The sequence below is a fragment of the Aureobasidium melanogenum genome, assembly GCF_000721775.1.
Source record: "Aureobasidium melanogenum CBS 110374 unplaced genomic scaffold scaffold_2, whole genome shotgun sequence".
Taxonomy (NCBI): domain Eukaryota; kingdom Fungi; phylum Ascomycota; class Dothideomycetes; order Dothideales; family Saccotheciaceae; genus Aureobasidium; species Aureobasidium melanogenum.
This window is the reverse complement of record NW_024470054.1, coordinates 168,484-196,231: the sequence shown is the minus strand read 5'-3', so window position 1 is coordinate 196,231 and position 27,748 is coordinate 168,484. Positions and strand designations below refer to the sequence as shown.

Here is a 27,748-nt window from a genome sequence, read left to right as displayed (position 1 = left end):
TGCTACAAACAAATTCGACAAGAACGAAAGCCATATAAGCGAACCTTGATCGCTGCCCGTATACTTACCTTTATACGACCCTCTGTCTTGACACGAGACCCGACTCACCAAAAGTTGAACGCGTTCCCACGACAGGACTATTGATTCTTCTTTGATATTCCACGAGACCACGGAAACTTCGTGTCAAGTGACAACATCAGAGCGCACCGCCCGCAAAGTTCTTATTCAAACTTGTCTCTCATCTTCACAACAACTCAACACCTACGTGAACAACGCGCGCAGAGCTGGGACGGCTCAACATACCGCCACAAATCATTCACCTTCAGCATTTGCTACAAACATGGACACCGATATCAATACCACGAAGCTCGCCCCAACCCAGTCTCAATCGTTGACTGAAGTGAGCGACCGCGTACAAGTTGTTTACCTCAGCGGTCCAATCAGGATCTTCTTACCAATTAATGAACGCGAAAAAACCGAACCCTTGGCTCACAATAAGCGCGACTCTTGCTCTAAGTCATGCCCGGCGGTTACTGACAGCGCAAGCGCCGCCAACAACGAGGCTTTTCAGCTTCATCGCCCCATCAACGAGCCTTCTCTTGAAAGTTGTGGCAAACTCAGCTACATTGACTCTACTTCCAGCAAGCGCACTGCCAACTGTCCTTCCACTGCTATGGAAGAATCATCTACAGTCAAGCAGCCAGACTGCAATCACCCCTCCGAAACTTTGTCACCTTTGTAAGCGCTGTCCCTTGAATCAAGAATCATGTTCTAACCAATCGGACTTTCAGCTGCCCTTACATCGCTGGAAATGAGATTCTCCTCAGAAGTCCCACGAGCGATAACTCAATCAAGGCCGTGATCGTCAAATACTTTCCGGCAACTCTTTCCTGCTGTATGGTGATTCGCTTTGTCGAGCCACCCGTCTTCAACAACACATCTGAATGCGTGCTCAAGCTGTATGACCGCCGCTTCTCGACCCAACATCGGGAAGATTGGGAAGTATCTCCTTGGACACCCGAGCTCGAGAAGGAGTACCAGGACTTTGTGGAGTGCGGTGACGCTGAGGAGTTCTTCAGCTATTGGGACGCTGAAAAGGAGCGAGATAGTGAATGGTCAGCAGCTTGTGTGGGAAATCACGACAGATGGAGTGTTGCAAAGCAAGAGGCGTATCTGCAATGGGATGCGGTAGACACCTACGAGACGGAGAAGAAAGCCTATGAGCACATGGCCGAACTGCAAGGAGAAGATGTACCCAGAGTGTTTGGCGAGGTTTTTCTTGATCAGCCAGCCGCTCATCAGGATCAGCGCGACGGTTATGAAGCTGGCAAAGACGAGACCGAAAGCACTCGCGAAGATTTTGACATCAAACCTCAAACCATCAACATTCCCGGCATCCTCATCCAGTACATCAACGGCTTCCATCTCACCGACCTGCACGAACATCTGCCTCAAGACTGCTGGCAATCGATTGTCGACACATCCATCGAGAAACTCCACCACATCCAGGAATGTGGCATCCTCAATCGCGACCTCAACACCCGCAGCTTCATGGTCGATTCTTTCACTCACAAAGTCATGATGATAGACTTCGGCATCGTCTCGTTCCGTGAAGACTCCGAGGATGACACAGAGTGGGAGAGGCTCCAGGCAGAACAAGACGAAGAAGGCGCTCTTGCTCTGCCCATGCAGACTTACTTGAAGAAAAGAGGCGGAGGAAATATCATCTACAAGCCCAGTGAACAGTATTGGACACTGAAGTACCGTTACAGAGGCATGGAAGGCGAGAGAGAGGGCGGTACAAAGGAAGAGGAAGAGTACATGAAGAAGCACAAAGATTTTGTCTTCAAGTGATGACATGGCACAAAGAACTGTGCTTGTCCTTGATGAGAAATTGAGCCCAAGTAGCTAAGAAAGAATGGTAGACATAAAACAGTTCAAGCGATCAACGATTATGGCGTTCCAAGATAGGCACATATCAATGTCAGGTCGATTGTTGCCGAATGCGAGCTGAAACATTGAATCAGCAGCACGTTCACAACCAGCTTTGATTTCCTTTTCCTTCTCGAGTCACTCTCATAGGGCGTGTAAAGCTGTGATCACTGCTGTTCCACATGGCGCTAAGAGGATGCATCTGGACCGCTGACGTGATATTACTGATACTGGTGAGCTTGTTGCGCCTTAACCTCTATCGGAAGAATTTTAGAACGATCATGCCTCAATGGTTGTTGAGGATTAACTCTTCATCGCGATCTCGCGGTCAAGATGACCTTAGGCATCGAGACTTGCTTGATAGAACACAGTGACGGGATCAGCCCAAGCTAAGGAAACACAGATTTCCACAGATGTGATCACCATATCAGGAGCCGTGAATAGCGTCAGAGCACTCGAGGTATGTGGGAGAAAGAGGAGGTTGTGCAAAGAATTTCTTGTGCTTTGCAAACCTTTCATGCAGAGTTTGCTCCAAGTCGGGCGACGCGTAGTCAAGTGCGACCTTTCCGTGGCAATCTCTCACATGCAGAGAAACTCCTGCGCTGAGCAGTTGTGATACGGTGTTCAGGACAACAATTTCCATTGCCAAAGCTTCTCCTTTTATGGCAAGATGCAGTGCCGTACGACCGTCACAATCAACCGTATCAACATCAGCACCATGATCCAGGAGAATTTTTACCGCTATGTGTCGCCGTGCAACGGCTGCAACATGCAGTGCAGTTCTACCGTTGGATGCGATGTCACGCTCGAAGTCTGCATGCGAATCGACCATCGCTTCACATACCGTCTTCAAGAGTTCATCGTTTGGAGCGTAGATCAACTTTTCGAGGAGTGTCGTCTGAGAACCAGACTTGTACCAAGGGTCGATTCCGAAATTGACCAACGCCGCGCTCACACCCAGCAAGCCATTGGGGCCCATTTCAATGACATTCCTCAACATACTCGAGCGCTGCTTCAATGTCAATTTTTGGATCCATTCGATGCCCGTGTCACGTCGGAAAACGCTCAGGTCGGAATCTTCGACCGACATCACAGCTTCTAGCCACAGGTCCCCGGGCTGATTAGCCAGTGGCAGAAGAAGTCTTAAAAAAGAGAAACTCTTCCTTCTGAGTATCTCTGACAAGGTCCATCGAAGACCTTTTTCATCCTTGCAGCAAAAACGAAAAAGTGCATGATGTCTGTGAATAAACATGTCATCACTCAGGCGTTTTACTCCAGGCGCTGAGTTCCTCAGCGGATTCGAGGCATCGAAGTTCGAGGGGATACCATAGCGATCCCGAGCTAGCGTCTGGAACAGACTCCATAGATGACCTTGTTCAGGTGAGAACTCTGTTGTGTGCAAGAGCCAGGACTCAGAGGCGTATTGAAATAATTGATAATCTTTCGCGATCATCTGACTCTTGGAACCCTTGGTTTGTGGAAAGAATAGTCTTGAGCTTGCAGAAGCTGACTTTGCTCTTCTGCTTATCATGTTTTGGGCCTGGTTCAAAACGATGCTCGAAGGTTCTGTTCTCAAGGCATGACTAGCCATAGCCATTGGATTCAAGGCAGTTCCAGATCTGGAGTATTTGACGGCTTGTGTTTTGAAGTCGTTGAAACTCAGGTATGTAACGCAAATCTCGCCAAATTGTCGATCAGCTTCATGCTCCTGGAAGTGAAAATCCGAATGTGCGATTCTTTCTGTGTCAGGACTGCAGAGGAAGCTCTTCACGCTTGAATGTGCAAATTGTAATGTTTCATCCAAGTCATCGAACGTAATGAGCCCATGACACCACCGGACGATGCCATTAATATCGTTGAGCAAGCGCTCCGGCATGAAATAAGGCTGGCAAGGCTGCACTGAGATAGCCTCACCAAGCTCTTCTGGCGAAAGAGGTCTCTTTGCCGCAGCCATAAAACGAAAGATTTTGTTACAAACCTCGTCGCTGCCTTCTTCAACGATCCTAGATAACAATCGATCGTATGTCTCGGAAAGGTCTTTGGGAAGGTGATTGAGAGCTTTTCGTATGCTTTCATCTGTTTTCTGGCAGCAGATCTCTTCGAGTTGGAATTTGACCCAGAGAACCCTATTGTAGTTTCATTAGCAGTCTTCAATAAGCAAATCTCATGATTTACTTACATGCCCTGGGACGCCGTACATAAGATGTCAACAATTTCTTGGTACAAGCTAGGATCTGTTGCCACAAGATCCTCATCCTCCCTCTTCACAGTCACTAATTGTTGGATAAGCTCTTGCAAATCCGTGTCTGCTTCTGGCTTATGAGTGTTGACTACGAAGCTTGGTGTTAGGGAAGACGTTATGATATCAGTGATGCGATCGTCTCCTGAGAGGCAAAGCTTTAGACCAGATGGTTCTCGAAGCATAAGACTGCGAAGGGTCTTGATAAGCAACTTCATTTCTGAGTTCGAACATTCGTCGATGCCATCGATAATCACAGTGATACTCTTCAAGCAGTTTATGATATTGGTAAACAAGGACTCCAGTAGACTCAAGTCATACAGATTGTCCAGCAAAGCATCTATCTTGGATTCGTGCTCGGTAAAGATGCGGTCCTCCTGGTCTAGCAACTGTCTGATGATTGATCGCAGGACAGTCGTAGCCTTCAAAGAAGTTTCGTTGTCATACTGGCAGAAGAAATAGACAAGCTTCTCGAAATTCTGAGTGGGCTTCGCAGATAGCTGTTCGACAACGAAGGCAGTCATAACAGTCTTCCCAGATCCTAAAATTCCAGTAAACCAGAACACGTTGGGGTCGCTTCCAGCGATCCATCTTTTGAACTCGTCAGTGCGGGTAAGCCATTGACCTGTGGAGCCGTGTCGTTGTGTACGAGCTTTCCAGTAAGCAATCTTGTGGTTGTAGTCACAGAACTGCTCAAGCTTGGATGCCTGCCGAATTTCTGTACAACTTCAATCAGCCTGACGCAGCGGCATGAGCTTAGATGTTGAATAATCACTTTGTCTTTCGAGTTGCGTTTGCGCTAGCCGGTCGACTTCGGTCTTCTCTCGTTCTTTGCGGTACATCATTGAGCTGATTCTATATTTCTCCGCCGCCACTCGCTCTGTACGCTGATCTTGCCTTTCGACTGTACTCAGCTTCGCTTCAGCCAAGCGAATCGTCTCCTTAACCTCTTTACTCAAATGGTCGACCTGCGCCATTATGGGGTCAAATTCAGAGTTGAATGAACTGGTCACAGCTCTGAGCAGCTGTATGTATGCTTTACAGTAAGTTTAGCTGGAGAAAAAATCTCACGATGAATTAGTGCTGTTGACCTACCAGTCCGGCGAAGTACTGTGACTGCCTGCTCACAGCAGCGGACAATCACGGAATAGAAATCACAAAGCACCTTCTGCAGCTCAGTAGAATCTCTATAGAGCTTTTGATATTCTTGAAACCTTGGACAGCGCTTCCCAATAGTCATGAGCAGAGCTGACAAGTTGTCTAGATAAGTCGTGAAGTTCGACGCAATCTGCTCGACGTTAAAACCAAGTTAGAGATCTGTCGTAAGTTTCTATCGAAAGCGAAACTAGAGAACTTCGGCTACTAATGCCAGCTCTATGTTTTGACTGACATTCGAAGGGCAGAAGGTGCGATACGTTTCCTGTCCCATCGTAGGTTATGGTCAACTTACCTGCAACACGAGTTTGACACTGCCCCAGACAAGGGCAGCGATGTGTGGACTCGAAGAAACAAAGGTCTCAACAACGCCAGAAAATTGCTGAACCGATTCCAGTAAAGGTGAGATTCGAGCTGCTATACAGCGGCTTCTCCTTTTCGCGTTCGCCTCGTCGAGCTGATGAGTGAACATTGCGACTGCATGAACATCAGGTACAGCTTTGATGGCCTCTAATTCCGCTTTCTCCTCGGGGCCCAGACAATCTTGAAATGACTTGATAGCATCGCTCAGAGCATTGGTCGTTGTGGTTGTCGCAGCGATCGTAGGCAAAGGAGATCGAGACTTCGATCTTGGTGACATGGTATCAAGTATATATCTTGACAAGAGAATGAAGTCTTTCAGAACAAGACGAGAGTGGGAAGGCTTGTGTCCAGGATTGAAGAGGGTATAAGAAGTCCCAAAGGCTGCTTGACATCGAGTTCCCTTGACCACAACCCCGCCGTATCGACGGTATCATGTATCATGCAGCTTGTCAGCCTCGCGGCGCAGTCAATCTGATAGCTATCATCGTGGCGTAGCACTCGTCACGACCAGCCACAAACAGATATTGAGAATTTGGACTTCGGGAAGTCTTAAAAGCGGTGAGCGTTTGACACGTCAATCCATTCGTCCAAAAAGATGTTTCGTGAAGGAAAAGAGATGGTTCTTCAACGGAGATGGTAAGGTCGACGTATCAGAAAAAGGTGGGTCAAAGCTTCAGCGAGCTTCAAAGCAAGAGCGAGTCGAGTGTTCCTTCCTTTCTTTCTGTCAATCGCAACTTCAAACATCTTTCGCAATAGCTATTTTGACAATCAGAGGTATCGCCAATGGCTTTGTGACATGGAGAAGGTCGAGGTCAAGTCTCAAGCTCACCTCGGGCGGCACCCCGAGATTCACCTCCATCGGGGATTCATCCCCGAGGCGCGTAGGATGCGAAACAGTTGCTCAGGCAGTAGGATTTCAACAAAACCCCTCTCAACAGGAATATAAACGCCAGGCCAACTACCAGCGTGCTTGCAACATACCACTAAATTTTTCTAACCATCAACCATCCTCATGATGCCTCCCCAAAAGATTTTGATCTCAGGTGCTGGTATAGCAGGCAGTGTAACAGCATACTGGCTAGGCCGCGCCGGCTTCAATGTCACAGTTCTCGAACGCACCCCTGCACTGCGTACAGCAGGCCAAGGCATCGACATGGAAGGACCCGCCGTCTCAATCATAAGAAAAATGGGACTGGAGTCAACCATCCGATCAAAGACAACCGGAGAAAAAGGGGTCGCATTTGTGGATGAAAACAACATTCCGTTCGCTACCTTTGATGTTGGCGAGAAGAGAACTGATATAGGCTTCACATCTGAGATCGAAATCATGCGAGGAGATCTGTGTGACATTTTCTACACGGCGGCGACTGCATTTCCAAACGTCAAGTTTGAATTCGATACCAGTATAACTTCTTTACGTCAAACAGACTCTTCGGTTTGGATTACCACATCTTCAGGGACAGAAGAAAGCTACGACATGGTCATCGCAGCCGATGGCTTCAGATCGAGAACTCGACAACTGATCCTCGAGAACACTGACACGGAAGCTTTCATTCAAAGTCAAAACTGCTGGGTAGCGTACTTCTCTATCCCTCGCCAGCCACAAGATAATCCCAGGTCGCGTGGATACAATGCCATAGGAGGAAGATTCATCATGATCAGACCCAAAGACGAGAAACTCAGTTCTGGCTATCTCGTGGTGAGCAAAGATGAGCCTTCACTGCGGAAGGTACAGAGGGCGGGTATGGCAGCCCAGAAAGCGGCATTGGCAGAACTCTTCGCAGATGCTGGGTGGGAAGCCACAAGAGTGATTGAAGGTATGAAAGATACAGAGGATTTCTATCTGCAAGACGTTGCAAAGATTCAGTTGGGAGAGCGAGGATGGTCGAAGGGCAGATGCGCAATGGTAGGCGATGCCGCGTACTGTTCTTTTACAGGCACTGGGACAACTCTCGCAATCCTGGGCGGATATATGCTTGCTGGGGAGATTTTGAACTCCCCGAACAAGCCAGAATTTGCATTCAAGGCTTATGAGGATAAGCTAGCTTGTTATGTGAAAAAGGCGCAGAGTGCTCCGAAAGGCGGGCCACAGATGTTTGTACCACAAACGCGTTTTGGGGTGTGGATGATGCGAACCGTGATCTGGCTCGTCTATTGGAGTGGCATAACTCGTTGGATCGGTGGCTACAAGATGCCCGGGTTCGACTTGCCAGACTATGACTTCGATCGCAAACCTGAATAGACAGCTTTGAATTGACCATCAACCCAAGAAGACCAATCTCCTCAAGTCATGTTCCTCGTGTATCTGATAGCATTCCTGGTAGCATCCGAAGTAGCAGATCTAACCTGCCCCTTCTCAAGATCCATCACAGCATTAATAGTAATCCCCCTGGGTACAGACATAGACTCTTTCATCGACTCCGGAGTCATGCCATCCTGCAACAACCCAGCCGCACTCTTCAAACTCTGTGCAGCTAATGCCATTGCCTGAGTACGTGGTATACCCTCCGCCACTGCTGCATCCGTGATAGCGTCCACAGCAATCATAGTAAGTGCATTGCAAGTCGCATGTGTTGCTGTAGCTTCGTTCATGAGGTGTTCGGGTAGGTAGTGCACACTACCTATTTGTCTGAAGATCCAATCGCATAGAGCTTTGTGGTCGTCTCCAGCATGTTGTGTATCCGCAATCATCGTCACCGAATCCAGATTTTGTGCTCCCATACTTGGTATTACGCGAATAACGTTAAACTGGTTTGCTCGATTCGCCACATCATTATGGACAAATGCATCAGTAACCTGTTCGCAAGACGTCCCTGCCAGTAAACTGATAACGAGTTTCCCACGCAGTGACTTGCACAATGGCATATTGTCTGAAATGGATTTGAGCTCAGCAGGAGGGATGCCTAGCATAACTACATCGGCTTTGTCGACGGCTTGAGCCCATGCATGTAAGTGTGTTGCACTCTGAACGCGATAGGCTTCCTCGCCAAGGGCCTTTTGAACTCGCTCGAAGGATTCTTGGAATCTGACACAGGCCCAGATTTGCATGTTGAAATCATTTGAGCTTGTGGTGTTTGGGCGGATACTAGTGAGGAGACCTTTGATGATTGCTGTGCCCATGAAGCCTGACTATTAATTAGCCTCGAGTATTGAGGTTGAGGATATTGTGGCTTGACAAACCGCAACCCAGCACGGCGATGCTGAGTCTTTCCTGAGGACAATCCATGATATATGAGTTCACTAGGATGTTCTATTGATGCAATGAATGTTGATAGGCAAAGGTCACAGAGTCAATGATGAAGATTCAAAAGAACAGAATTGAGGTTGGCAAGCCCCACCATTTGATCCCGGACCTATCTCCTGTTATCGTCATATAAACGACCGCCTCCTGAGAACATGGCTAGCGTAAGCGCCTCATACCATAATAAAAACATTTCATCAATCTCTTCACTCAATGATCACTCTTCGACGTGTTGATGTGTTTCCTTTGCTCAATGTAGATCTGTTCCTGTCTCTTTTGGTCGCGTGCAAGAGATCTCGATTTTATGATCCACCAACCTGCACCACCGGCAGCCAAGATTGAGAGCAGCACTGCATTCTGGCGCCTGTTATTCTGGTCAGTATTATGCAGAGCGAAGTCATGGAACAACTAGCATACAGTGGACCATTTGAGCCAAGGGGCGAGATTGGGTTTGGCATATTGTGATGATTGTGTTAACAAGATGGAATTGGAGAGGTCAAAACTATTGCGATGTTCATTGATGTAAGCAAGAGGTGCTTTGGCCTCAGCCTCAATTTACGCGATCAGTCATGATGTATGGTCGTAGCACATGATCACATGTATACGGTAGACGTCACGACTCGAGCACACTCGAAGCTCTTCTGCTACCACGGAACCAATTCCGCGATAACTTTAAGCCTCGATACCAGGAGCTATACATTATGTGGAGCACCTAAGGCTTGATACTAAACCAAATAACAGCAAAAAGATAGTGCGGCGAGTGAGATTCGAACTCACGATCTCTGCATCGTCCTGTGTACAAAAGCACCCGAAGGCACTCCGTACTGTACACAGTCGAGCTTGTGTTTGCAAGACTTACTGATGCAGCGTCTTGACCACTAGACCACCGCCGCTATTGTTGATGAAATTGAAATCTTGCATGATTATAGAGGTTACTCAAAGTGCGAGGGTTGGCAGCTGCAAAGTGTCGAAACGAAGCAGGTGCGATTGCAGCCAGCCTTGGCAAGCAGACCTTGACATACCGTCTGACTACGAGTCACTGTGTAACTTGGATGATCTAGGCATCTGAGAAGATTAATTTCATTAATGATCGTAAAGTCATGAATCGATCAGAAGCCATAGTGACTACCAGCCTCAGCCTTGTTCCTACGACCCTGAGCCCAAGCATCTTCCAATGCCTCTTTCTGTGAAGCAGCAGAATTGACAAGCTGTTGCAAGCTGTGCTTTCCTGGAGCGACAGCCTTGACAGCTCTATGTTCGACGGCCTGGCCTTGGAGACGGAGCTGCTCGTTGTTATTGTACTCTTCTTCCATGTTGAGATGTGTGACGTTGGCGAAGGCAGCGGCATCTTTGTTGCGGCCGAACAGTCTTCTTCGCTCTCCTGCTGACAGTCCAAGATCGTCGGCAATGGCAGTAAGAGAGTTGGGATCGGAGTGTACGGGAGCTGGTGCGGATACAGCTGGTTCGAACGTTTCAATGGGAGCCGCTGCTGGCTCGGCGAGTAAGGGCTGATAGTCTGCCACAGGGGCATTGGGGGGATTTGATGTGTCGTCTTGGGTGACCGAGAATAGAGAAACCTTAGGTTTAGGAGCAGGAGCTTTTGGCGGCTCTGCAACGGGTTGTGCAACTGGTGATGGAGCAGCAGGAGCGGCGTTTGGCAGAACCTTCTTCTTGGGAGCCTTCTTCCTGGCGACAGACAATGGCTTGAACTTCATAGCGTTGCCTACAGGTTTGACCTCTTTGGGTGCCTCGTCCTGGAAAGGAGCTGGTAATGATGTGTCTGCATCCTTCTTGATCTCTTCACTTGTATCCTTTGGCGCAAAAGCTGCCGGGTCAGGTTCTACTCTTTCTCTGCTGAATGCAGGCTCTGCGCCAGTCTTGAGGTTGACGCCAGACCCTAGGCCCTTTTTGGCTTCGACGGTTCGTTTTGGAGCGGGCAGGAAGGAGTTGAAGCCACCAAACTTGCCGGCGGTACGGGCTTTCTTTGCTGGAGGAGCTTCTGGTTCGGCTTCGGGCTGTATTGTAGGAAGGTCGACTTTGATTTTGCGTGGCGCAGATGGGTCGACGAGTTTTTGGAAGTTTGCTTTCTTGGGTGCGGGTTTCGAAGCAGCAGGAACGGGAGCGACATTCGGCGACTCAGAGTCAGAGCCTTCGCTATCTGAGTAGCCTACAAGAGCCATGTTGAGCATGCGACAAAAATGCTTTGATGGTCGTAATGACTTGATGGAAAGTTGCGAGTCGCGAAACATGATGAAAGTGGGGTCAAAGCTCAGTCGGCCTCTGGAGCAAAGTCCGACCATAACTCCGTTGTATATCAACACCATCCATCCTTCACAGTATAGATACGAGGATTCCAATTAACCTCAGACTCATGCTCTTTGTGACTCAGAGTGTTGCTTGTTAGGTATACTGAAGATCAACACTTGAAACAGAGTCAGGTTGTTCTCAAAATAGCACTTTGAATGACTGCCAAGACAGATGTCTTCGACGGGCCGCGGCTGGGGTAAGTTCAGATTGACAGCAACAAGCAGCAGTCCAGACTCGACAACGCAAACACTTTCCTGCTCTGTTGACCTCGCAGTGGGGCTCCTTCTCTCACCACGACCGACACAATGCACTAGGAGCCAGCGGGTCTGGCCTACTCTTCTTCCACATGTCGCTCCTTAACAACCAAGACTTCACCATCTACCAGCTTCGCGCAGGCTACCTCCAACACATCAAAGACGGCGTCGGCGAGCGTCTCATCACCCTCAACACCAATGTCTTGAACAACCCTGCCTTTCGTGCTGCTGGCTGGCAAGCAAACCCTCAGGACATCAAACGCACATACTCACCTCCCATCCCTACCGCCATCGCTTCCGAATACTTCCAAGCTCCACAACGGTCTGCTGCTCCTGCATACGCTTTGCACGATGAAGATGAAGAAGGAGGAATGGTCACTGGCCAGGGCAGTCAAGACACCATTGCTCTCCACACCCACAACAAGAGACGGAGGAGGAAAGAGCAGTTGGAAGAGGATGACAGCAGCGACTTGAGTGATGACAGCGACGAAGAAGACGACAAGAGTGCCGTCTCCCAGATCAAGTTCAGCAAGATGCCTGTCCGCCTCAGAGCTGGTTCTTCTCCAACACACAAGACAAGAGATGGAGACGTCGACGTGCCTATACCTATTGCTTCTCCAGACAAAACCAATGGCCAGGAAACTGCACGACACGCCTCTCTCCCTTCTGTGTCCTTTGTCAAACAACGGCCTAGGAGAGATACTGCCACAAGCAGCGAGTTCTCTTCTGAGAATGAGACAGATCCGGTTACCTTCCGCAAACAGAGGGTCCAGAACCGCGCCGTCAAACATGGTCAGATGATGCAAGACCGCATCCAGGAAGAGGGAGAAGATGTCGAGTCTGACATTGATCTTGGTGAGGCTTCCGACATATCTGATGACTTTGCTGGAACTGCCGGCTCGGAGTCTCTACTGGGAATGGGCGCTCCTTTGATCACTGTAGACACTCTCGAGTCATCACCTGGCAATGTGCCCAGCATGCCGCCTGCAATCACACCCCATACCTCGGCCTCACCAAAACGTTTGAAACAAATGGCCCCTCCTCCAGATCTGCCCAGACTTCCTGCGGGACGTCCGATAAGCTACGTCCAGCCTGTCAGTCTTTTGTCAAAGGCCTTGAAGTCTACGTCAGAAAAGGGCGAGAATCCTTTGCAGCAATTTGCTCAACTGTCTGGCAAAGGTGAATCAGCTCCTCTATGGATCAAGATATATGCTCCCTTCTCCAAGAAAGCTTCAACTCCTATCCAGGTGCCTATTCGCAAAAACGCAAAGGAAGGTGTCCCCACCATTGTTGCAGAGCTTATCGGTCTCAGTTTATGGCGATACGCAGAGGAGAAGATCGAGCCGCCTCTCGAAGGCAACGACTTAAATGTGAATCGTTGGACCTTACGCATGGTTGAAGACGAAGAGGTCGATTACGACTTCCCGGCCTTGACCCGTACAAAGCCACTTGGGGATTTCACTTCGAACAATAACCGGCCACCTCGAGCCAGAGCAAGAGATAAGCCTTGGGACGAGTTTGGTCTCGTGAGAGCGACCGAGGAGCAGTTCAAGGAGAACGAGGAGCTCACGCCTCAATTCAGTGAACCATCTGGTCTGGCTCCTTCTAGCACACCTATACCCGATACCTCTCGCACAGCAACGCCGCAGCCTCCCAATATGCAAAGAACGTTGTCTGACGCACCAACCTTGGCACCACCTGCAGCACCGACTTACATTCCCAATGTCAACCCGATTACGCCATCATTTGCTCCGATGGCCAGGAAGAATTCGACTATTCCATTGATGGACGCACCAGCTGCACCAGCACCACGTTCCACACCGAGGACTGGCTCTTCCAAGACTGTCACGATACATTACACAGATCCGCACTCGTTTCAGACGACTTTGCTCCCTATACCTACCACTTCCGATACCTACCTGGCTGAACTTTTCACAACAGCCTGTCAGAGGCTCAACATCGACAAGGCTTTGTATGTTCTGAAGGTTCGTGGCACTCAGACTGTTGCACCAGAGGATCGTACAGTAGAAGCTCTCGGTCAGAGGTTGGCACTTGACCTCGTAAGACGTCGCTTTGTTGGTGTTGGCGATGGTCGTGGCATGGTCAGCGCTGTAGGCAGTCCTGGCAGTGAAAGTCCGAATGCACCATTGCTGCTCGAGACCGCAACAAACACGAAGGCCAAAACGAGAAAGCCCTTCATGGGCTTGCAAAGTGCCAAATCAACAAACGATATCAATGCAACCGCACTTTGGGGTCTGGCTGGCGGAGCAGGAAAGCGCTACCTCGTTATTCGTCGTCAACCCCTGTCCTTTGCGCCTTCGCATCCACGCATTCTGGCACTTGATGCAGAATTCATGCACGTTATGCCTGCCTCCTCTACAGATCCCCTCAACGCCAATGCAGATCCAGCGATGGCACCTCCTGGCGGCAAAACAACTAGCGTGCATCTCAGCAGTGTGGTGGGTTGCAAAGTCAGTAGAAAGCATCCCAAGGTTGTGCGCGTGCTCGTTTATCGGGAGAAGGAGACAAAGAGATACGATTTCGAAGCTTCAACAAGGGACGAAGCACAAGAGATCGCGACAGAGATCAACAAAGGTATGATGAGGTTCAGAGACGAGGAAGAGTGAGTCGTTTTTGGCATTTGGCGAATAGAAGGATTGGAGGGCGTTAGTATCACTTTTTATGGTGTTGGTTTTTCTAGATAAGGTCAATAGGATACCCAGGTTCTATCTTTCCATCGATGTCAAGCGAGGCTCGATTAGAGTTGCAAGGGCCGAGAGGCTGCAGAAGCAAATTTCCGTGCGGCTCAACTTTATCTGAACACTCCGATTGTTGTTTTACACACAGCGATGGCTATTCTGACACAGCAAGGTTGCTGGAAGAGAGATGGGTCACACTATCAGTCTCCCTGTCGCTAATGATACACTGTCACGTCTGTTCAGGGGGTCCTGGGCGTGACTTGTGGTGTTGTAACTGTTTACCTGTACGCAGGGACCCGCAGAACAACGTCATTGGTTAAACTGTCAAAAAAAAAGAGGCGCCCTTATTTCCACGCCCAGGCTTGAGCGCATTCCTTCGCGTTGGCAGAAATCCTGCTGTGTGCGCCTGCTGGGTCGTTCTTGGTTGAGTGTGGAGCCCCCAAAATAGGAGCACTAAGGCCCGCGGTAAGCTATAGCGTACGATAGGATGCAAACAAGTCAAGATGTAGGTCTGTCGTTTGTTTCCCGGGCGCATTCTTGCCTTTCTTGATATTACTGCCTTGCTTATCTGCCAGGGGTTGTATTAACGATGTTGCGAATCAATGCGCGCGGTGTGGTTATCACGTCGATAGTCGCTTTGGTTCTTGTTCTGCTCTTTGTCGCACAATGGAAGCACGAGGAGATTAGTGCATGGCGTGGTCCTCATGCTGATGTCTCTTCGCCCGATACCAACCACCAGGATACCAAGCTGGACGAGGTCACCGAGTTCAAGGATGATGCTGTCCCTTCCGCTGCGCCTGTCGTGCCCGACTTTTCAGCTGGGAATGCGACCCTGGGTGTAAGGGCCTCTTACTGCGACTTGCGATCCTGCAAACACTGACAACGATCATAGTTCCAAGCAATCCTCGCACTCTCCCAAGAAACCAAATGGCGCGTCGATGGCCTTCACGCCGCAGCAAAAGTCGCCGGCATCACCGTAACAGTCCCCCAACAACCCAAATGGAGCGAACCCTTCATCCAAGCATTCAAAGACTTTGGTCCCGTAGAAGCCCACGGCGCAGCAATGGCATGGCTAGGCCACCTCGACCTCCTCAAATTCGTCATCCAAAACAACTGGGGCTCAGCTCTAATCCTCGAAGACGACATGGACTGGGACATTGACGTGCGCAAACAAACACCAGCCATCGCCAAAGCCGTTCGCGAATTGACGAAAGCGAAAAAGACGGATAAGGACCCGTATGGCAATAACTGGGATGTCATCTGGATGGGTCATTGTAGTGATCCACCGCCCTTCAAGGATGAAGGCAAGATTATTGCTTTTGAGGATGATACTACGGCGCCGGTGGACAAGTACCGCGGACTGAATCCGAGACTTAAGGATGTGGTTAAGGATGGGCAACGGATTGTGCATTACTCGATCAATCCTGTTTGCACGTTTGCGTATGCGGTATCCTACCAAGGTGCTCGCAATCTGCTGGCTCATGCTTCGCTGGGCAAAGGAGGTGCTTTTGACTTGATGCTTATGCATGCTTGTCAAGACAAGGTGTTGAAGTGTGTTTCTGTTAACCCGGAAGTCTTTGATCCTTACTTCCCTGCTGAAGGTGGAGCCAGTGAAGTCAGAGCTGGAGATGCAGGTGTTGACTTTGATCATGAAGTTGGCAAGGCCATGGGTCACACTGACAATACTCTGAACAGCGCACGTTGCTTTGCTCAGTTTGGCAAGACGTGTTTGGAATGAGTGATGGCCTTTTCTTGCATTGTTTTTTGCTTCTTTTTGCATTTGGTCCAGCGTTCATAGCGAATTTCGTCTGAGTATCCATCAATCATATTTGGCTTTCCTTGACAACAATCATCTACTTCACTGTTTCCAGAATACTGAGTCCGTCTTTCACCTTCACTCGCCACTATATAAACTAATCTTCCCACTCTTGGTATTGCAGACGACTTCGCCTACGATGCAGATAGTAAAGACTGGCAGTGACCAGCAGAAACTATACGATGACTACGTGTACACTGCTGCGTGCAGATTTGAAAAATGCTACGGGATTGCAAGGCCGACGATACCATGGACGCACTTCCGGTACCGATCCGTGGCTCAGATGCGTAGTATCCCGGGCTGCCGGGCCAGGAGAAGCAACAACGGATCGCCATAAAGGAAGACGGTCGCCAACACAATAGAAGTGCTTCGGATACCGTTCCATGGCTCGGGGGCACGGTCCCGAGCAGGAATGAGCAAATACGGAGGTGTGGCACAATGTATCACAAGTAGTAGAGTCTTGAGAAGCGATCGTTCACTTATGCTCAGGGGATGGATACTAGACCAAGTGTGGTTCGCCTGTGTGTCGAGGCTTCCTAGTATATCAACGCTACTTGCACCAACTTCTACGAATAGACACTTTATGACAAGAAAAAACATACCATGGCGATGGACCTAGCGTTGAGTCTCAAAATTCTATGTTTGTAACTGCTCAGAGAGAAGTCGATGCAGTGTCATGAGCAAGAGCAACTTCAAGCAGGGTGGCAGTTGCAGCTATGCATGCCGTCTTTGTCTTACCTGAGAATGATATACATCTGGGATGCATAAGCCTACATCAAATCCGATATGGTCTAGTGGCTAGGATTTCTCGCTCTCAAACAGTTCGAAAGAACGACTAGGTCCGAGGAGGCCGGGGTTCAATTCCCCGTGTCGGAAACTTCTTTTGCTTTTGATGACTAGGTCATGCTGAGAGGAAATTAGATCTTAGGGCTCTGAGGGTTTATCCTGGCATGAAAGTCTTTCTTTTTTGCGATTTTATGGCTGGAACTCTTTCTCCGCAGAGGACAAAAAGCTCCACAAGCACCCCGCTCGCCGAGCATACAGAGTTCGTTCAGGATGACGTCGTTTCATGAACAATGGGATTATGTTTTAGACACGCCCTGTAGATGATTGATCTGTATGTGTAATGACGCTCAAAAGAGCAGCAAAGTGACGCTGAAGCCAGAAGGTAACACAGATATGTGCGGTGACGCTCAAGAGGGCAGGATGGTGACGCTGAAGGTGACGCTCGACATGACGCTCTTGATGACAAACGACAAGTGCAAACAGAACTACACTTCATACATTTAAGCTCTCCAGATCTCGTCTCTTCAGCACAATCACTTTCTCATATTTGCTGAACGCTTCGCCTGATATCAAGAGAACAATCATGGCAGCACGTACTTTTGACTCCTCCCGCTGGACTTCCAAGCGCCAACTGCTTTCTGGAAAACCATCCACACCAACTGAAGTCTCCATCCACTATCTATCCTGTTCTCCTCCTCCGAACCAAAAATCCAAGGGAACCATCCTTCTCATCCACGGGTTCCCACAGACCTCTTACCAATTCCGCCATGTCATTACTCCACTCGCGGATGCTGGATACACAGTCATCGCACCCGACTACCGCGGCGCAGGAGAAAGTTCACGTCCCAGAGATGGCTATGATAAACTCACCATGGCTAAAGACTTACACACCCTTGTGACTGAACACATCGGCATCAAAGACAAAATCCACGTCGTAGGCCACGACATCGGGGGCATGGTTGCCCACGCCTACGCAATCCAATTCCCTTCCTCCACAGCCAGCGTATCTTGGGGAGAATGTCCATTGCCAGGAACGTCCATCTACGCCAACTACGTTGCCGAAAACACATACGGCGGTCTTTGGCATTTTGTCTTTCACCAACAAATCGATGTACCTGAACTCTTGACCCAAGGCAAAGAAAGAGCATACCTAAAATCCTTCTACGATAGATTGACTCAACATCCCTCTGCCATCTCCTCTGTCGACACTGATATTTACGCAGCTCAGTTCTCGCAACCTGGAGCTATGAGAGCTGGGTTTGATGTCTATCGTGCTTTTCACCAAGACCACGAGGACAATAAAAAGATACTAGAGAAGGAGGGAAAGTGTAAGGTGCCTTGTTGTGCGCTGTGGGGTGGATTGAGTTTTATGATCGAGATTGCCGAGAAGCAGGCTAGGGATATGTATGAAGATGTTGAGGTGGCGAAGGTGGAGGGGACGGGGCATTGGTGTGCTGAAGAGAACCCAGAGAGTTTTGTAGAGCAGGTTTTGAGATATGTTGGGAAGCATTAAGGGAGTAGTCTTTTTGAGTGGGAAGTGGAGGAATGGGTTTGCGTTGTGCATTTCGACAGTGTTTAGTAGAGTAAGACACTGCTTTCAAAAGAGACTCCCAGGTAAAAGCTGGGTTCCTGACAGAATGCTTTATTCCCTACATACACTTCTAATTCTTTGTTGCACTGCACAAAAGCTTTTCAACTTGCTGCATTAGATGTTTGTTGTCTACATAGACACGATCATGTCGCCCCTATCCCTTTAAACTATGGTTCGTCGCTTCTTGAACGTCGATTGCTTATAGTCCTTCCGTGCCATTCCTCGGTTCCTTAGCTCGACATCCCGGGACACCACTTCATTAAGCAAGATAATGGTATCCGAAGCATTCTTGTGAGCATCAGGCTTCACAAAACGTCGATTACTAATAGTCCTTTCGTGCCCGTCCTTCCCTCCCTAAACTCGACATCCGGGACACCGCTTTGTTGAGCAAACGGAACGGTACCCGAAGCGTTTCCATGATGTCGGCGGGTGGGTGGGTAGGCCTTACGTTGGCGACGAACTCTCGTTCATAGGCATGTCGTACATGCTTCTGGTAATCAGTCATGGAAAGAGGGAGAGTGATTTATATAGTGACGGAATGAAAATGGGGAATATATCACTGCTATGATACGCATGGCATAACGGCGATGCACTGTCAACATTTATTCAACGTGACCTGATGGACAGATGCATCACGAGAGCATCTTGTGTCACTCAAGAAGCATCACAAGATCATAGGCACCGTAGAGTTGGAGATCAAAAAATGTTCAGAATAGATAGATACAGTTGAATCGTAAGATAAGCTAGTCAAAGCCAGAAGTCATTAAAAGAGTTCACACTCCCATCATCAACATATGATTCGTTTAACCGAACATGGCGTCACCGAGTCTGATGCTGACGGTCTTGGTCTGGAGGTAGTTGTCAAGAGCAGCCTCACCAAGTTCACGGCCAATACCCTAAGCAATACAGTTAGTACATGTTTCGTGCAGTCAGAACAGTAGAATACACATACCGAAGCCTTGAAGCCACCGAAGGGAAGCTGCCAGTGGAGAGTGTTGTATGTGTTGACCCAGACGGTACCAGCCTTGAGGGCGTTGGAAACCTCAATGGCGGTGTTGAGGTTGGATGTGTGGACGGCGGCAGCAAGACCGTATGTGGTGTTGTTGCCAACGCGGATGGCGTCCTCCTTGGTCTTGAACTTGGCGATGGAGCAGACGGGACCGAAGATCTCTTCTTGCATGATGGACATGTCGTCCTTGACGTCGGAGAAGATGGTGGGCTCGATGAAGTAACCTTCGTTGCCCTTGCGCTTACCACCAGTGACGACGGTGGCACCCTCGTCTTGACCGGCCTTGATGTAGCTGTTTGAGTGTTAGCATACCGTGTTTCTTTGTCAAGGATGAATGAAGATACATACCCCATGATTCTGTCGAACTGGAGCTGCGAGACCTGAGGACCCTGGAAAGTGTCGGCAGCGAAGGGGTCACCAACAACGTTCTTCTGAGCACGCTCCTTGAAGCGCTGGACGAACTTGTCGTAGATACCCTCCTGGACGTAGACTCTTGAGCCAGCACAGCAGCACTGGCCGTGGTTGAAGAAGATACCAAAGTTGACCCATGAGATGGCGTTGTCAATGTCGGCATCGTCAAAGACAATGTTGGGAGACTTGCCACCAAGCTCGAGGGTGACCTTCTTCAGGTTGCTGCCAGCAGCGGCCTTCATGATTTGTCTTCCGACGACGGTGGAGCCAGTGAAGGCAACCTTGTCAACATCCATGTGCGATGCAATGGCGGCACCAGCAATCTTTCCGAAACCAGAGATAACGTTGACAACACCAGGAAGGAAGCCGGCTTCCTTGATCAGGGTGGCAGCGTAGAGAGCAGACAGAGGAGTCTGCTCGGCAGTCTTGATGACGACGGTGTTACCGCAGGCAACGGCGGGACCAATCTTCCATGCCCACATGAGGATGGGGAAGTTCCAGGGAATGATTTGACCACAGACACCAATCTAATACACTTGTCAGTGTCGAACTGTGGACGATGATTGAATCAAAACTTACAGCCTCCTTCTTGATGTAGTTGAAAGTGTCAGGGCTTGTGTCGACGACCTTACCCTCGATCTTGTCTGCCCAACCACCGTAGTATCTCAAGCAGCCAGAAGCAGCGGCAACATCGCCCTTTGCCATTGTGAAAGCCTTGCCGTTGTCGAGGGACTCAATGGCGGCGATCTTGTCCGAGTGCTCATCGAAGAGGTCAGCAAGCTTGACGAGAAGCTTGCCACGGTCACAAGGAGTAACCTTGCGCCAGTCACCCTCGAAAGCCTTGCGGGCAGCAGCAACAGCAATGTCGACATCCTTCTCGCTGGCCTCGTGGACTGAGCAGATCACCTTCTCGTTGGAGGGGTTGATGACCTCGAAAGTCTTGCCATCAACACCCTTGACGAACTCGTTGTTGATGAACAAACCAGTGGGCTGCTCGTACTTGCCCGCAGTTGGGGTCTCAAGCTGAATTGACGTAGACATGATTGTGGAATATATATGTGGGGTATCTCAAACACAAAAAAACAATAGAGGAACAGGTGAGCAAGAGAGAGGCGGACTCGATCAAGGTATTTGTACTCAACGTGTTCACCTTTGCAAGCTTCACACTTTCTGGGTCCACCAGACCAATCTCCACTCGTCCTCGAGCGGGCCTTGCCTCATTGGGAGCAGGATTGGAGATGATAGGCGACCGCAAGACCTCGGACTCGCGGAGTGTGTTTGGTTAGGCGGGGCAAGAGGCGGCAGCTACCCCGCGCGCTGTTCTCTTTGTGGATGCTCCCGGGGAAGGAACGATGGACCATGCCTGAGCAACAACCAAAAGACGCTTGATTCAGCCACCACATGTTTGTAACTGCTGCAAAGATCAGGCGACATCCGTTGCTCCTTGAGCTACTGGTGCTCCTTCCGAAGAGAAGAGGTCAGTATGTTTGTTGCTCGCAAGCATGGCCTCAAGATAGCCGACAGTGTCAGTGCGTTGAAACTGCTCGGGTTAGTTGCCTCCGACGTAAGAGCTGCCAGATGTCATTACGAAAGGTGGTCAATATCACAATCTAAGTGGTCAATCGGAGCCTCGGATTACTCCCTTTGTCTGTCCCTTATTAGCCCCTCCATCACACCCCTCCCCGATCCTGAGAGCTCTCTCTCCATCTCCGCATCTCGAGAGGACCCTTGCGGTGGGATTCCGCATGCCCGACTTTCACTATATCTTGGCATCAAAATCCTTCAAATTATCACCGCCATCTTGCATATCCCAAGCGCTGGGAACTCGGATCTGTGGAAGATGTTTTCGTCCGTTTCGTTATCTTGCAAAGAATTGCCCATATGCCACGTGTTGTCATTGTGGAGCAAAGCCGCATAGACTTGCTTTAAGAGTTGATGGTCGCGAGTAACAGCGACTTTTAGGTCTAGATCCCGCTCAAATGCGGAGGAGCTCCCATTTGTAAGCAAAACCTTCTCCTCACAAGATCACAACATCAAGGTGTCGGCCTAGTGCGTTACCCGCTTCCTGAGTTGAGTTTTGGCTTTCGTCTTGAGCCTCTCTTGGCTAGATGGATTCTTCCGATTTTGTTTCTCATATTCGTCAATTCATCATCAAGGTATACGAAATCTGTTCTGCTTTTGCCTCACACGATCTGCCAAAAGGAGAGGACATTGTCAAGAGCGGGTCCTCGCCAAGGATCCTCGACAGCCACATTTGAGGTGATGCCCGAGGCCGGCGTCTCACCTTGAGCTTCCTGGCCCTGGCGACCGCCATCTTCGTGCTCCCCATCGGCTGACTCAGACTCTTCACTGTCTGAACTGCCCTCTGAGGAACTTGAGTCTGAATCTGAACTGAAGTCATTCAAGCCCACGAGATCGCTGGGATTGCGACGTTGACCAGACGCTGTTATGAGCATTGGTTCACGACGGCTCAGTATAGTGTTGCTGATGGCAGCTGTACTGATCATCAGTATGAGTATGACATGATCAGACAAAGACATGCTTACCATGACTTGCATGCAGTGCAAGGTCCGGCTCTATGCGACCTTCCCTGCTTGTGACGTCTCGCCACACTCTGACCTTACCATCCATACCACCTGCCCAGATGTCGATTTTACCGTCTGCGTCGCTCGCAAAATCAAAGGAAAGCTTCAGCGTGGTAAGAGCGTGTCGGCCAGACAGATAACTCAGACGCTGTCCGGTGTGTCTGATATCGTAGACCAATAGAGAATCACTCTGGCGTTCGGCGACAAAGAGGTAGTTCCCACATGGACTCCAAGCAAGCTGGCTAATGCCATTGCCCTTGAGTAGCTTGTCGTCGGCGTCGTTGTACTTCAAATCGAATGCAGCTATAGTCTCTCCTTGGCCAGCATTGTTGAACAAGCCTACTTGACGGTTGTAGGTGCCTGCAGCCAGGACGTTGTCACTTGACAGAGCCAGGGAAGAGACGATACCGCCGATTCCAGTAGTATCAGCTCCGTACAGTTTCCTTGCCTTGCGGCCTTTTCTCGTCGGACATTCAAAGATAGGACCATCTTGGTTGTGAATGTCGAAAAGGGCCAGAGAATCTTTTGCGCCTGCTACAAAATGGTTGTTGTCGACAAAGAGAAGGGAGGAGGGTGCAATATACGCTTCGGTCAGAGGATTCTGCCATGTATAGGATGCGTGGATGTATGAAAGATTGAGAGCGTTGGCCAGGCGTATAGGTAGGTCTGGCTGAGAGGTCAAGAGCAAGGTAGTCGCAGGGTTGGCGACATGGAAGGCAGGGTGTAGTGTGAGCGAGGTGAGGCTTGAAGGCGATGGAGCGGAACAGTAGGACTTGATGTCAGCAGGCTCTTGGTCCGAGTGAGCCAGCGGACTTGCAAAGGTTAGCTAGAGAGAGCCATTTGGAAAATGCGGAAGCAAAGAGAAGAGAAATTGAAAGAAGAAAAAACATGATCAGCAATCCTTACACTGCAAAGGTTCTTAGAATTAGATCCTCATTGTACGTGACTACAGCAGTGCCGTCTGCAGACAAGAGAGCGTGACGAAAACAATTACTCTCGTTCTTGTCTGCGCGTGTCGCAAAGCCGCGAGTCTGTTCAGCCCAGCCCGGGTGCGCCTCGTCGACGGTGCAGCGATATGTGTCGCCTGTTGAAGCAACGCATCGCAATGTCGGCTGCCATGATACAGTAGTCTCAGCCATGACGGCGTCTTCGACAGCCATGAATTGATGTTTTGTAAAGAAAAACGGAAGGGCGGAAGGGTTCTGGATACAGGAGCTTTGACCGCGTGCAAACCCCCGGCCGAGGTGAATGGACCGACAGCGCTGTCGCTTCTGGAATTTTCCACCGACAGCAATACATCAACCATCCATCACATCTCTTACACACTTTCCCAGTCAGAACACTCTCTGTCGCACATCTCAACCGTCAAAATGGTATGCCTTGCCTGCAGCCCAACAACACCACGCGCAAACCACCCAACTAACACAACCTCCCAGTCCACCATCGCCGCCAAGTCCATCAAGTCGCTCGCTCCCCTGCTCGACCGCGTCCTGGTCCAGCGCATCAAGGCCGAGACCAAGACCGCTGGTGGCATCTTCCTCCCCGAGTCCGCCGTCAAGGAGCTCAACGAGGCCAAGGTTCTCGCCGTTGGCCCCGGTGCCCTCGACCGCGATGGCAAGCGCATTGCTCCCTCCGTCCAGCCCGGCGACAAGGTCTTGATCCCCCAGTTCGGTGGTTCGCCCATCAAGGTTGGCGAGGACGAGTACTCGCTCTTCCGCGATCACGAGTGAGTCCATGTCCTAGCACAAAACAAGAGACGGGATAGTATGGCTAACACGAGACAACAGGCTTCTTGCTAAGATCAACGAGTAAACTACATGATACCCCTGACAACCTCTTCCTCCTCCTTCGACGAATCACTCCAAAAACACATTCAGCGCATATATCTGTATCAACATAACGAACCAACCAAACTCTGAGACCTTGAAAAAAAGAAGCCGCTCTTGTAGTATATCGTACTCTTCTTCTGTTGTATTTACCAGCGAAGCCATTCTCAGACATTCAACAATTTTTCTCAGTCTCTTCTTGTCTCCAAAAGTGCTTGCGACATGTCTTGGAGCTTCACTGGACGATTTGCATCCTCTCGAAAGAATGTTGATTATTGAAGGAAGGTGGTCGATACACAGTCTTCGATAGCCCTTCCTGGTCAAGCACTACTGCAACAACGGCCAATCTTCATACACAGCAAGACTAAACTGAAATGATTGTATGCTCCAGAAACATGAAACAGAACTCCATACTTTTGCCAAATGCCAATGCTCTGATGCTATCTTTTGAATCCACTCTTACTGCCTTGGTCCTTCTCGGCCAACCCGACATTCCAACTTCCTGCCATGCCACCTACCCAACAAAACTTCACACTTTCTGTTCTACATCAAACATCCATTCTTGATGGATGAATGCAAGTCGCTGCAAGCAATGCGTTGACGTGTTCCATTGAGCGAAACAAACACCTCAACCTGCCATTCATACCACACTTTTCTGTCGTCAGTCTGGCGCCACATGGAGACTTCAATTTCTGCGCCTGTAGGGATGGTAATGGGAGTCTATTGACCAAATTAGCGGATGACCAGAGAGTAAGGGGAAAGAGCAAGTATTTTACCTTCAAAGGGAAGAAAATCGGGAACCAAGAAATCATGTCTTTGCTCTTTGCATCCATGGTATTGGGGTTAATACTCAACTCGATAGGCTTCTTGGTCTTGTCTTCAGGGACGTATAACACCGTCTCGAAGTAGCCTCCCAAACCGTGGCAGGTGCCGCGTGTAGAAGCTGTAAACCTCAAGCGGCAGAAGCGGGCGTTGTGTTCGTTCCAGCCGTCGCCGCCGACCATACCACTTCCTCCTGCTTGCACACTGCCTCCTCTGCGAAGATTGGATTGTGCGATTATGGACTCGGGAAGGGGATGCGTAAACTCCCATGCGGTTTGGATGTCAGGAGTTCCAGTGGTGTCCAGACACAAGTCATCGTACTGATGCAACATAGTCACATACGGCAACTCCCACTTCTGCGCGTCCTCCCCACTTCTGCCCAACAAATCCGCATAAATCTTAGGATGAGCAATGGGTGTAAAGTGCGCGGTATAAGAAGTAGGCACACTAACTCCATGTTCAGGATGTAAGACATGTTGTACGCCATCCAAGCATTCAGGACTCAACTCGTTATCTGCGAAACTACCGAGCAGTTCTGAAACAAGAATGTCTACTTTTGCGGGTGCGGAGTCGATAAGAGGTCCTTTCCAGGCTCGCATGTCTGTCTTGACAACGGTGACGCGTTTGTTCCACAGGGGGTCGGTGGCGTTGCGGCGTTGGAGTAGTACATAGGCGTTAGGGTTTTTCTCGACTGCCCATTGCTTGACGGGGATACCGGTGCTGACGGAGGCTCGTAGGCAGCGAGTCACCAGGGGACCGCGACCGGCTCCAACGACGGCGACAACGATGGATCGTTGCAACTTCTTGTGCAGGTCTTTGAGAGCGGCAGCCACGGCGCGCTCGTACCATTCATACTTGATAGGGTCTTTCTCAAACACCTCGTAAGTAATGGATTCGAGGTTGTCGGTCAATGGCTGCAGAGGTGATTGCAAGTAATCCTGGTATCCAGCAGCAAAGCGGTCGATGATCGGGCGAGGGGGTTGGGTGCGTTGAAGATGGCGAATGTAGCTCAAGTGGGGAGTCAGGTCCTTAGGTTTTTGGGTCTGCTGCTTGCGCTTGGACTGAGCAGGGGTAGGCAAGTCTGGAGAAGCTGATCTATCGGGAAGGTTGACGGGCATACCAGGGTGGTCTTGGCCAGGGATGAGACCGACGTCGCTGAGAATGATCCAGGGGACGGTCTTGAGGCGCATGTACTTTGTAAGTAAAGCTTGAATGGGCTTGTTCAAGACAGGGAAGCCCTTTGCGTTCTGCACAAAGGTAGACTCAGGAATGATGAGAGTGCGTAGAGGCTCAGAGAACCAGCGTGATTGAATGGCAGAAGAAGGGAGCTTCTGAGGGATTTCAAGAGCGACAGCCAATCTGGGATGGTACTTGCAGGTCGATCTGATCAATTCCCAGGTATCCCACGACCAAAGTGCGTCAGTTGCGATTGATTTGAGAGTCTTGAATGAGTCTCTTGCACGGCCAGCCAGACTCAATCCATCCTCAGCTGCTTTGCTCTCGGTCGGCTGCATAGGAAGCAAGATTTGCAAATTGATGTACGGTCCAACTTCAAGCGAATGCCAGATAGCTCTGGCGTACTGACTAACCACAGACGAAGTCTCAAGATTCGGTCCTTGAATCATAATATTGTTGACACCGCAGAAAGCAGCATAAGCAACTTCATGATTGAAGACCTGGCGAGAAACATGGGCAATCACAGGGTCCGGAGAAGCAAGATCGATCCAGGTACTCGTGCAGCAGATCATGGTAGAAATGTATTCATCCGGAACCAGATTGGTGTCTTCAGGAGTCAGAGGTGCCACAAGAGGGTAGGGAACAGCATTTGGGTTGGAGGATGCTGAGACAGCCTCAAAGTATGCATCTACCAATTCCAGGACTCGTGCTTGGAATCCAGGAGACGTGATGGGTCTGGTCATCATATCGTACTATTATTGTGATTAGCCATGTTCTGTCTCACATATTTGCTCGTTCATTGAAAGATCTGGTATGCTGAGAAAGACGAGGTCTCAGAATAGCAAAGCAGCGCCACCGAACAGCAGAAGGTCAAACCACAAGCTGCTGCTTGCAGGTATCAAGTTAGAAGAATAAACTTACGCCAGCATCTTGTGCCTGATTTCCCAATTCAGTCGTCACAGGAACAGTTCTCTTCGTCTCATGTTGGCCGATATAGAAATAGGTGCTTTGCTGCTCCGGAGGAGCAACTCCAGGTAGGGTCTCCATTTTTAGGTGTTAGAGGTGATTGATGTGTTTCAATCGTTTGGTGTTCGCGTTCATCAAGGTCGCAGGAAATTTCGGGCATGCCAAGACTTGAGATATCCGGCGTTTGTAGGCGATCAATTTGGCTTGCATCTAGCAACATGATCACAAACGACTCAAACCACTGTACGAGTGTTAGGCTGTCAGGGACAACCATGTTGTAGCACCAAGAGTCCGTCTCTGGTGTTGCGATCTGATATGCGCCAGGTACATACCTTTTTGAATCGTCGAATATGATTCGAAATCATGATCGTCCTATTCTGGAAGAACAGCGATAATTTGTTGACAACGTGATGGTTGCGGTTTTATCGACTGAAGGCAACAGCCCGAAGGCAACAGTAATGCCATCCAGAACTCTTCGAGACCATATTCGCACCTTTTGTGCTCGTAACTTGATATTGATTGTATGTCGGGGCTCTGACTACACAAGCAACTGACAACGATACTTCTCGA

General features: G+C 49.6%; 12 protein-coding genes across 12 annotated transcripts; 6 read left to right on the top strand and 6 right to left on the bottom strand.

The window, feature by feature from the left end:
• Positions 1-340: 340 nt before the first annotated feature.
• M437DRAFT_62460 (uncharacterized protein) lies at positions 341-1,854 on the top strand (the record flags this gene model as incomplete). Its single annotated transcript, XM_041024084.1, has 2 exons — positions 341-738; positions 792-1,854. The coding sequence occupies 2 exons, from the start codon at positions 341-343 to the stop codon at positions 1,852-1,854; spliced, it is 1,461 nt and encodes a 486-aa protein (XP_040883258.1).
• Positions 1,855-2,359: 505 nt separating this feature from the next.
• Positions 2,360-5,966, bottom strand: M437DRAFT_62459 (uncharacterized protein; the record flags this gene model as incomplete). The annotated part of the gene is made up of 6 exons (XM_041024083.1): positions 2,360-4,058; positions 4,112-4,889; positions 4,947-5,207; positions 5,267-5,459; positions 5,562-5,591; positions 5,622-5,966. 6 exons carry the CDS (start codon positions 5,964-5,966, stop codon positions 2,360-2,362), a joined length of 3,306 nt encoding a protein of 1,101 aa, XP_040883257.1.
• Positions 5,967-6,704: 738 nt separating this feature from the next.
• On the top strand, positions 6,705-7,931 carry M437DRAFT_39448 (FAD/NAD(P)-binding domain-containing protein; the record flags this gene model as incomplete). The annotated part of the gene is made up of 1 exon (XM_041020015.1): positions 6,705-7,931. The coding sequence occupies one exon, from the start codon at positions 6,705-6,707 to the stop codon at positions 7,929-7,931; it is 1,227 nt and encodes a 408-aa protein (XP_040883256.1).
• Positions 7,932-7,972: 41 nt separating this feature from the next.
• Positions 7,973-8,915, bottom strand: M437DRAFT_39678 (pyrroline-5-carboxylate reductase; the record flags this gene model as incomplete). The annotated part of the gene is made up of 2 exons (XM_041020055.1): positions 7,973-8,814; positions 8,870-8,915. The coding sequence occupies 2 exons, from the start codon at positions 8,913-8,915 to the stop codon at positions 7,973-7,975; spliced, it is 888 nt and encodes a 295-aa protein (XP_040883255.1).
• A 1,124-nt stretch (positions 8,916-10,039) lies between these two features.
• Positions 10,040-11,110, bottom strand: M437DRAFT_38653 (uncharacterized protein; the record flags this gene model as incomplete). Its single annotated transcript, XM_041019874.1, has 1 exon — positions 10,040-11,110. The coding sequence occupies one exon, from the start codon at positions 11,108-11,110 to the stop codon at positions 10,040-10,042; it is 1,071 nt and encodes a 356-aa protein (XP_040883254.1).
• A 473-nt stretch (positions 11,111-11,583) lies between these two features.
• On the top strand, positions 11,584-14,118 carry M437DRAFT_40285 (SIN1-domain-containing protein; the record flags this gene model as incomplete). Its single annotated transcript, XM_041020168.1, has 1 exon — positions 11,584-14,118. One exon carries the CDS (start codon positions 11,584-11,586, stop codon positions 14,116-14,118), a length of 2,535 nt encoding a protein of 844 aa, XP_040883253.1.
• Positions 14,119-14,779: 661 nt separating this feature from the next.
• On the top strand, positions 14,780-15,928 carry M437DRAFT_71842 (uncharacterized protein; the record flags this gene model as incomplete). Its single annotated transcript, XM_041025746.1, has 2 exons — positions 14,780-15,028; positions 15,083-15,928. The coding sequence occupies 2 exons, from the start codon at positions 14,780-14,782 to the stop codon at positions 15,926-15,928; spliced, it is 1,095 nt and encodes a 364-aa protein (XP_040883252.1).
• A 1,447-nt stretch (positions 15,929-17,375) lies between these two features.
• On the top strand, positions 17,376-18,305 carry M437DRAFT_71841 (alpha/beta-hydrolase; the record flags this gene model as incomplete). The annotated part of the gene is made up of 1 exon (XM_041025745.1): positions 17,376-18,305. One exon carries the CDS (start codon positions 17,376-17,378, stop codon positions 18,303-18,305), a length of 930 nt encoding a protein of 309 aa, XP_040883251.1.
• Positions 18,306-19,186: 881 nt separating this feature from the next.
• Positions 19,187-20,844, bottom strand: M437DRAFT_39792 (aldehyde dehydrogenase; the record flags this gene model as incomplete). Its single annotated transcript, XM_041020079.1, has 4 exons — positions 19,187-19,279; positions 19,336-19,684; positions 19,741-20,330; positions 20,383-20,844. The coding sequence occupies 4 exons, from the start codon at positions 20,842-20,844 to the stop codon at positions 19,187-19,189; spliced, it is 1,494 nt and encodes a 497-aa protein (XP_040883250.1).
• A 1,142-nt stretch (positions 20,845-21,986) lies between these two features.
• On the bottom strand, positions 21,987-23,527 carry M437DRAFT_71839 (uncharacterized protein; the record flags this gene model as incomplete). Its single annotated transcript, XM_041025744.1, has 3 exons — positions 21,987-22,297; positions 22,350-23,200; positions 23,295-23,527. The coding sequence occupies 3 exons, from the start codon at positions 23,525-23,527 to the stop codon at positions 21,987-21,989; spliced, it is 1,395 nt and encodes a 464-aa protein (XP_040883249.1).
• Positions 23,528-23,758: 231 nt separating this feature from the next.
• M437DRAFT_80723 (chaperonin gros) lies at positions 23,759-24,200 on the top strand (the record flags this gene model as incomplete). The annotated part of the gene is made up of 2 exons (XM_041027407.1): positions 23,759-24,114; positions 24,176-24,200. The coding sequence occupies 2 exons, from the start codon at positions 23,759-23,761 to the stop codon at positions 24,198-24,200; spliced, it is 381 nt and encodes a 126-aa protein (XP_040883248.1).
• A 557-nt stretch (positions 24,201-24,757) lies between these two features.
• On the bottom strand, positions 24,758-27,259 carry M437DRAFT_80722 (protein arginine N-methyltransferase HSL7; the record flags this gene model as incomplete). The annotated part of the gene is made up of 3 exons (XM_041027406.1): positions 24,758-24,934; positions 24,991-26,964; positions 27,134-27,259. The coding sequence occupies 3 exons, from the start codon at positions 27,257-27,259 to the stop codon at positions 24,758-24,760; spliced, it is 2,277 nt and encodes a 758-aa protein (XP_040883247.1).
• Between the last annotated feature and the right edge of the window lie 489 nt (positions 27,260-27,748).